The 9,251-nt window shown below is 41.5% G+C and overlaps 1 protein-coding gene across 2 annotated transcripts in view; it reads left to right on the forward strand.

Annotated features, from left to right (window-relative positions):
- The window catches only part of ryk (receptor like tyrosine kinase), a 74,460-nt gene extending 71,920 nt beyond the window's left edge, over positions 1 to 2,540 (forward strand). For both annotated transcript variants that reach the window (XM_039691550.2, XM_039691551.2), the window contains 2 exons: positions 603 to 739; positions 1,463 to 2,540. In XM_039691550.2, coding sequence (XP_039547484.2) covers positions 603 to 739; positions 1,463 to 1,574 — 249 coding nt within the window. In that variant the 3' untranslated portion in view covers positions 1,575 to 2,540. The remainder of the gene's footprint in view (positions 1 to 602; positions 740 to 1,462) is intronic.
- Positions 2,541 to 9,251: the final 6,711 nt, after the last annotated feature.

Genomic DNA, 9,251 nt, shown 5'->3' on the forward strand with positions numbered 1-9,251 from the left:
GTGGTGATCTGCTGCTGTAGCTCATCTGCTTCAATGTTCAACGTGTTGTGCTTTCAGAGAAGCTCTTTTGCAGACCTTTGAGTTACTGTTGCCTTTCTATCAGCTCAAATCATTCTCCTCTGACCTCTGGCATCAACAAGGCATTTTCGCCCACAGAACTGATGCGCACTGGATATTTTCTTTTCGTACCACTCTCGAAAAAACTCAGACCAACCCGTCTGACACCAACTGCCATGTTCAAAGTCTTAAATCACATTTCTTCCCATTTCAATGCTCACTATGAACTTCAGCAGATCATCTTGACCATGAGTTGCTGCCATGTGATTGGCTGATTATATATTTTCGTCAAAAAGTAGTTGAAGAGCAGAGGTTTTTTGTGGAATTACTTAAAACGAGAAACCCCCCTACATGTCTTTTATGAAGATTCAAATAAGAACATATTTCTGCATTTAGATACTGATCTGTAAATACAATTTATTTGTTTATATATAATGTCAGCCTCTAGTGATCTCACTTGTTGAAACGGAGGGATCATTTTTCTGTTTCAGTCATCGTGCCTCATTCAGCCTGGTCTGAGCTATTGTGTGTTGTTTCCCTTACAGTGGGCGTTCGGGGTAACTCTGTGGGAGCTGATGACTTTGGGACAGACTCCTTACGTTGACATTGACCCCTTCGAGATGGCCGCCTATTTGAAGGATGGCTACAGAATAGCACAACCCATCAACTGCCCTGACGAATTGTGAGTTTGATATTTTAATCTGTATTTCAATCAATTTGAGTATATAACTTTATTTCCATGTACTGATTTAATATCGAAAATACGTTAAAAATAAATCAACTATTGTGAACTTGCATTCCTGAGTGATTGGCAAGGCTCCCAAAGTGTCAGTAAGAACAACTTTCTTAAATCTTGATTATTTTCTGAGGAAACTAACTGAACCTTTAGAAAGCTAAATGGACAGTTTGATCCAAGCATAACTGCATGTTATCCGCCGAATCTGACCCTTATCGGCATCCTGCAATAGCTAGGGAACCAGAGCGTGGCGATCGAACCAGCCAGGAATTACAAAGCAACGAGCGCTGACTGTGTCAGTGACCCCAAACACTGCAAAATTAATTGTCTTGTATGCAGTCGCCGGAACACAGTTTATAGAACGCAGGAAAAGCTAATCAGTGTTGGATCGTAGTTTAGTACTCTTTCCTCCAGAGAATAAGTGATGAAAAAGAGTTCTGTGGCTTGCTTGTGTATTCAAAGCTTGAATAGAAATGGAGCGGTAAAGGGATCTCAACTTACACTCAAGCCCGTTTCAATTGTTGCTGTCAAATGTAATCAAGACCAATACATCTTGTCCATTCCAGTACTTTCTTCTTTGATAAATCTGCCGTGGCTTCATCATCAGTCACCTCACAGATCTGATAAAAGTAAATGCTTTGTTTATATCAGGGATGTTCTCTGTTTCAGATTTGCAGTGATGGCTTGTTGCTGGGCCTTGGATCCAGAAGAGAGACCAAAATTCCAACAGCTCGTCCAATGCCTCACTGAGTTCCATGCAGCTTTGGGGGCCTACGTCTAAACTCACTCAAACCAGCCAGAGATGTTGAGCAGCACTATTCCAGAGAATAAACGTTAATGCAGTGCCTTACTTTATAAGAAAACTAGCCATTTTGTAAAGTGTTTTTATTTTATGCGATATTAAATATGGCTTTGTTTGGAAGGTGTAGCTTCGGAGGTCAGTATCTGTTTTTATATCACAGCTGTGTGAAATATCAAGGACTCTTTCTGATTCTCAAGATCGTCATCCACATTTGATCGGAATGCTGGTATTAGGATGTGCACAGGAAGCTGCTGTTCTCTTTGTTTCGCAAAGAAGCTTTTTTTCCCTTTTCTTAACAATAGAGATGACAAGAAACTTCTATTGCTCGGAGTAATCTGTACATATATTTTCAAAGTCTTCAGTGAGAGGAGCTTAATCTCCACTGCATTATGTCCTGCATTATCTGTTTTTAAAATAATTTGGTGAGAGAATTAGGTTCTCCACTACATTAATTGTACAGAATAAAAGCCTCAGCCCGGACACGGAAATTGGTACGGAAACTAGACGTTTAAAAATAATAACTTTTTCCTTTTGGGACTAAAGATGGCGGAGCCCTACAGCTGTTGAGCTTTACCTCCTTAAATTATGAGATGGTCGTGGAGGTGTAAAGCAGCGTGTTGGGATCCTGCAAGTCAAACTGGACTTTGATACAGGGTTTTTTCAAATTCCTAAAGCTTTTGATGTTTGACTGTTCTGTGTCAGAACAATGCCTTCCTTGTATGTTTAAAACTGTATGAATACATGGACAAGAAAAGAAACATGAGTCACTGTGAATATTTGAAGTGTATGGCCTAGACACCATTTTCAAATCTTTTGTTCTGAATCTATAGGATCTTCTCTTTATCCTTGTGATCACTGCATGTTGACTTTTTTAAAGGGTTTTGTGTAAACTGAATTCATACCTATCAATTAAATGAGGCCTCTAAATAAAATGAGATCTCAGTGTTGGGTTGTTGGTGTTTGTTGCTTTTGATGCATGATTTAGTCTGGATGGTTTTAATCAAACCTTTTCCCACCCCTTAGTCCCTAACTGGATCTATGTTCAGTTATCACAGCGGTTAAAAACTTTCTGAATTGCACCATTGTGCAATGATTTAATCATAATGTACGTGCTGTGCTTTTTTTTCTTTTTTCTTTTTTTTTTAATATCACTGTTTAATGTTTATCTTAAGAGAGCAGCCAAAAGCCATCAGTAATTTGTGGGGTGATTATCTTTGTGCAATCCTTATTCACTGTAACTTTATAGTTATTTTGTAGCTTAAAGGAACACCCCAATGTTTTTTGAAATTGGGGTTATTCAACATATCCCCTACATTTTCGATGGGTGGGCAAATGTATTGTCTTAGTTTTGACCTGCGTATTCACAACGAGTACAAATAGCGATGCAGATTAAGACTAGGTGATTTCCTAGGCTGTTATTGACTTGGGACTATATTGGGTTGAAGCACTGCTATTTGGGCGCAAAGATATCGAGGAATTTCGGTGCGGTGTTGTGTCAATTCGTCAGTACCTGTTTGCGTAATCCTGACCCCACCCCTAATCCTAAACCCTCCCCCACAAGTAATCCTAAACCTACCATACTAGGGGGGGTCAGAATTCGGCACAACACCGGTCACACCGCTCGGGATGTTGACGGAAGTTGGGGGATATCTCTGCACCCAAGTAGCAGTGCTTCGCCTGTGTTCCTTTAACTACTGATTCTATCAATGTACTATATTTTTGTGTATCTTAAAGGTACAAATGTTTTATGGAGTGTGTGGAAGTCCTTACATTTCTTATGGCATTCTTGCTGTAAAAGGAGTACATTTTGAATAATGAATAATTAAGAAATATCAGCATTGCTAAAGCTATGACATGAGTCTTATGTTTCTTTCATTGTTTATTATGGAGGGGAAAATATCCATTGTTTTGTTGCACCCACCAAGATGATAAACCCTCTAAAAGGTCAAAGTGATGCTGTAATGGAAAGTCATATTTTTTTCTCTTCCTTTTTTTTTTGGATGAATGAATGTGCTTGGTGCTAAATTGGAACAGTGGTTTAGAAAGATTACCACCCTCTTCAGAGATCTTGTTTTCCATTCCCTGGTTCTGACATGCTTTATTCTGTATAATACAGTTTAATCTCAGCAAATGCCAGAAATATATTCAACAAACCAAGTGGCCTACATACTGAAGAAGTTGACAAGCACACAGCATGCCGAAACAACACATTCAGTGACCCGATTTCTGTGTTAAATGAATGTCTCTTGTGTAATGTTCTTTGTTGACATGAAGGCATGGTGGTTAGCATACAAACCTATTTGGTCAGGTACTGTTTAAAAAAAAAACGTAAAAAAAAAAAAAAAAAAAACTTTCCCGTTTTTCCATTAGACCTATCTGTATTATTTCCCAGTTTAACAGTTGTGCTGTCAATTTCATAATTTATTATTGCTTTATCTAGTGCTTCGTTTTAATGGAGCTATACAATGATGCCTCTAGTTGGCCTTCATTGTTGAATGCACTTAAACGGATAGTCTCTCCCCCCAAAAAAAAAAAAATTAATTTGCTTACCATCCTGTCGTCCCATTCTTTCGTTCATCTTTTGACACGTTTATGGTCCTTGCTGTACCTACGTACGTGCGTTGTTCAATGTTTATAATATAACCAGTAAAGTGCGAGACTCGAGGCTCTTTCGTATGGTGAATGAGTCACGGGTGAAGGGCATTGTTACCACACCGTGAAGCCGTATCTTATTCAGCTCTAGCCTCAAGCTCCTTATTGTTTTTATAAACTGCTTCTCCTCTAGCCAGAGGAGAACTGGCCCCCGACTGAGCCTCGGTTCTCCCAAGGTTTTTTTTCTCCATCCAATCTGATGGAGTTTTGGTTCCTTGCCACTGTTGCCTTGCTTTTGGCTTGCTCAGTTGGGGATATTTAATATTTAACAATATTATTGATCTGTGTTGTACTACTTTCATGTTATCATTGTGAAGCTGCTTTGATACAATCTGTATTGTGAAAAGCGCTATATACATAAATGTGACTTGAATACAAATATTAAAATCAAAAATATGTATCAATGCAACTTTTAAGTAAAATCACTAAATTCCTTCCTTCCGCTGGAAAAAAAAGTTCTCTTAAGATTAATCTTTTCTGAGATATTGAAGCCAAATTATCCTTAATTTTTGTATTCATTGTCAACGCAGTGCAGCAGCTGCAGACCTTGAGTGGGCTTGCTAGCCAGCTCATTGGTTGCTCTGCCGCAAATTGCTGCAGGTTATAGACGATAGACCTCGTTCTCGCTGACGGCGGATGCGACCTCTGCGAGGAGCTTACGATGTCGAGACCGAAGCCGCCACACAAGAAGAACTGCTGCTCCCAAAGGCTGACAGAACCGGTGTTGGAAGCGACTGTCTCGCCGGAGCCTCTCTCTAGCCACGCTTTCACCCTTTCGGCCAGGACCCGGTCCCATGTCTCCACCTCTCTCTCTTCAGTGAATGGTGCCACCGAGAAGGGCTACTATTTCATCCCCCTGGTCGAGGATTTGGTAGCAGCACACCTTTGCCCACCCTCAGCGAGATGGCGGTCTAAGCCTGTGCTCCCATCTAAGGCCTGCAGAACTACTTCCATCTGTGCTTCCAATGCGCCTATGCCGCCGCCAGCCAAGCCACATCCGCTTTGCATTCCATGGCCGTCTTCCAGATCCTCCAAGCAGACCTTCTTCTTCTTCGGGAATGGGATGAGAAAGGCAGGCACCCAGAGGCTGTTTCAGACTTAAGGAGTGCGACGGATCTCTCCCTTCGCGCCACCAAATTTGCAGCTCAAGCCCTAGGAAAGTGCATGGCCGTACTGACTGTGACCGAGAGACATCTGTGGCTAAAGCTTGCCAACATGGGAGAATCTGTACACGCCACGTTCCTCAACCCGCCGCTCTCTCCTTCCGGTCTCTTCGGTTCCACGGTGAGTGGCATTGTTGACCGTTTCTCGGAAGTCCAGAAAGCCGCCCAAGCCATGAATCTCTTTCTGCCTCGTCGCGCTTGCTCCTCTGCAGGCAGCCGACGTGACCAGCCTCCTGTACATGCATCTTCACAGCGCCCAGCTCAGCACAGCCAGACTTCTCAGTGTCGACAGGGTGGCTGCCCTAGATCGCGCTCAGACAGCCGCAGCAGTAACCCCCCCCCCCCAACCAAACCACCATCAAAGCTTCGCCCCTGTCAGTCCCCTTCTCTCATGCTACTGCAGGGGTGGATTCAGCAGCCAACAAGCCGGTGATACTACCCGCTTGCCTGCACACAAACGCCATTTTCACGGCGACCCAGAGAAATCTCTAAAAGTGTAAACATGCCTTTTGTGTAGAAAATGTGCCCACAATCTATTGTTTACCCCTACACACAAGCATTACACTCCTAGTGTCCCTATCAGAGCCCACACCCATAAAGCGGGCACAGCCTGCTCGAGTGTTAGTCAATAAACACGCCCACAAGCCCCTCATCGGTTCCCATCTGGGATCTTTCTATAGTTCTCGAAATGTTATAAAAAACATAAAAATGAAAGCCCCCCCCCCCCCTTTCGAACTGCTTCAATCCGTGAATTTGAAATACCTTTCACTCAAAACCGTTTTTCTGACTGCCCTGTCATCAGTTAAACGTGTGGGAGACCTTCACGCGCTGTCGGTCAGCGCTGCGTGTCTTGAGTTTGGACCAAATGACTCCAAGGTCATTTTAAAACCTAGACACGGCTATGTCCCCAAGGTGATCGGTACTCCTTTCAGAGCACAGATCATTTCCCTATCGGCTCTGCCAGCATCCGATAGCGAATGCGACGGCAATCTCCTCTTCCCAGTTAGAGCACTGAGATTGTATACTGCGCGCTCTGCCTCTTTCAGACGCTCTGAGCAGCTTTTTGTTTCGTTCGGAGGGCGCACTAAGGGTCTCGCCGACCTCGAAACAGACACTGTCACTCCACTAGAGACATGGCCTCCTCGTGGGCATGGTCCAGCGGGATTTCCATTCACAACATATGTGTGGCAACGGGCTGGGCTTCCCCCTCCACATTTGTCAGATTTTACAATCTGGAAGTGCCCGCCCTGCAGGCAAAATTACTAGCGGTTTAGTACGCTACAGCTCCCCTGGTGAGCTGCACTGATGGGACACATTCCACACGGACCGGCACCACCGCTCTGTCTTTCCCTTCCCACTATGTGCTTATCTATTACACACACTGGCCCGCACTCTTGCCGGCCAAATATTATCCCCCACTCATAAGGGATCCCCTGGGCTCATGCAGTGGATGCTTGGCGCGCACGGCGTTGACAATGTGTTCCCGTAGCGTAAGCTAGCTTACGCAATACAAGATAACCTCTCGTAAGAGAACAAATCGATTACCTAACGTAACCTCGGTTCTCTCTAGATGAGGGAGCGAGTATTGAGTAGCCGGCCGTTAGGTAACCGATTCGTTTCTGACCGTGGACAGCAACAGGATGTTATTAGGTTTAATATGCGCCATCTAATGGTGCTCAAAAATAAAAAAAATTCTCATTGTGCAGCAGTGATGCACAAAACCGTTGGGTGAAGCGGTCATAGTCATGCTTTATCGTAAATAAAACACAGCTACTGACCAATCAGAAGCAAAGGACTGTAACTAACCATTTTATAAATCGAAATAAAAGTCTAAATTAAATCTATTCATCATATAAAGTTATTGCGTCTCTTCTGGCTTGAATGTAATTGCTTTTTTATGTTTTTCTGAACTTTCTGATCCATGACACTACTCTTTGTTTCAAAGATTAACAAAGTCTCCTGTGTTAAGAACTACATGTAGAGTAATTGATCACAGAATTTTCCATTTTAAAGTTGACTAGCCTATAAGAAAATACAAAATTAACATAAACCCTCATATCATTCTAAACTATATGCATGTTTTTGGTAACACTTTATTTCGCGTTGTTCTTGTTCCACATGCTTACTGTTAGCCTGGATGCCAGCCCGAACTCCGCCCACAACATTTTTTGGTCGTGAAGTTCGGTATGTACTCGATCCATTGAGGAGTAATTATGATCAGGCAAAAAATGATCGGGCCAATCAGATTGCCAGGGTGGGCTTTATACAATGATTTCTCTCAGAGATGACTGCAGCTGGAGAATTGAGATGTATAGATTCCGCTGTCACGTCTGTTTTTAAAATTAATCGACGGCGCATTAATTTTAATAGACAAACAGAAAACTGCAATCAAGGCATTTGTCGATCGGAAAGATATTCGGCAAAAGTGTAACTTATCAGCTAGCTCTGACGGTCGCTAAGTTAAGAAGATGGGACGTAATGAAAAGCATGTGGTCGTTGTGGTTTCTTCTTTGGTTGCACTCATGAAGGACCAAGTGAAAGAAGCAACACTATTTTATTTTACTTCTAAAAAAAGTAAGTTCTGTAGTTGAAAATTGTGCTAAGCAAAGTATTTGACTTACTGCGTTGCTCTGATTGGTTGTAGGTCTGTCCGACTATCCAATTGAGTGCAGAGGTTTTTTTTTTGTTTTTTTTTCCTGGTTCGGTTAAGACACGCCTCATAATCAAAGCCCTACGGAGCAGTCTCCGACTCATATTCTGACCAGAATATGAGTACGACGAAGTCAGGCTAGCTTACTGTAGTAATAACAGTAAATTATGCATAATTGCATGCAACAAACCCTAAACCTAACCCCTAAATGTTGTTAATTAATATTACTCAGTATTTAAATGCATAATTACACCTTAAAAGAAAGTGTAACACAAAATTAGATAATTAAATATAAATACAATTATTATTATTTTGTGTCAAACAAGAGAATGTGAGTCATATAGGTTTGGAATGACATAAGCGTAAGTAATGAGTGAATAACACAATATGTATTTTTTGTGTAAACTTAGAACTACTGTACCCTCTTAAGAGAATAGGTCTGTCATAATGGCACTTCTTGGAAACCTGTCAGAAAAGAACAATGTTTCAACAATGTATTTCAATGGGACGTAGATGATGTAACATTTATGGCGTCTTCAGTGAGATCACTTGTGTCAAATTGCACTTCTTTCCTAGGTTTCACTTTGCTTGACTAAAGTACTTGATCACAAGGGACACTTGTGGCCCAGAGAAGACTGCAATAAGGAAATTCTTTAGTGACAAATCACTAAATGTTTATAGGGAAAATTAAATTAAAGCGAACATTTTCGAGATAACTGCCTGCTATACAGAACAATTCTTATGCCTTTTATCAGGTTGTAAGACTTTGACCCTTTAGAGTGCAGAAATGAACAGGGACTCACAAGCTCAGGTCATGATCGTCAGTATGACGAAAGCATTAGAGTAGTCTATTATATGTAGGAGTGGTGGACTTTGATTTGGTCATAACTATACTTTGTAGCTTTGGTGCAAAGAAGGCCTTTTTTTCTTTTCTTTTTTTTTTTTTTACATCCAGCTTTAATTGTGCTTTGCAATGCCATTGTAAATAACTCATACTCCATAAACTGTGAGGTGTCCGCTTTGTAATATCTCAAAGTTCATTGCATGTGACTTTATATAAATTGTCGTTAAAAACTTGACGTTTTGAAGCTGTAAAAGCAGTGGAAATCACTGAAGCACAGACAAACCACTTCATTTTAAAACTCTCAAAGACAAGTGTGGTATTATCAAAGCTAAGTTTTTAAGACATAA

The sequence above is a fragment of the Pimephales promelas genome, chromosome 8, assembly GCF_988280905.1.
Source record: "Pimephales promelas chromosome 8, fPimPro1.hap1.1, whole genome shotgun sequence".
Lineage (NCBI taxonomy): Eukaryota > Metazoa > Chordata > Actinopteri > Cypriniformes > Leuciscidae > Pimephales > Pimephales promelas.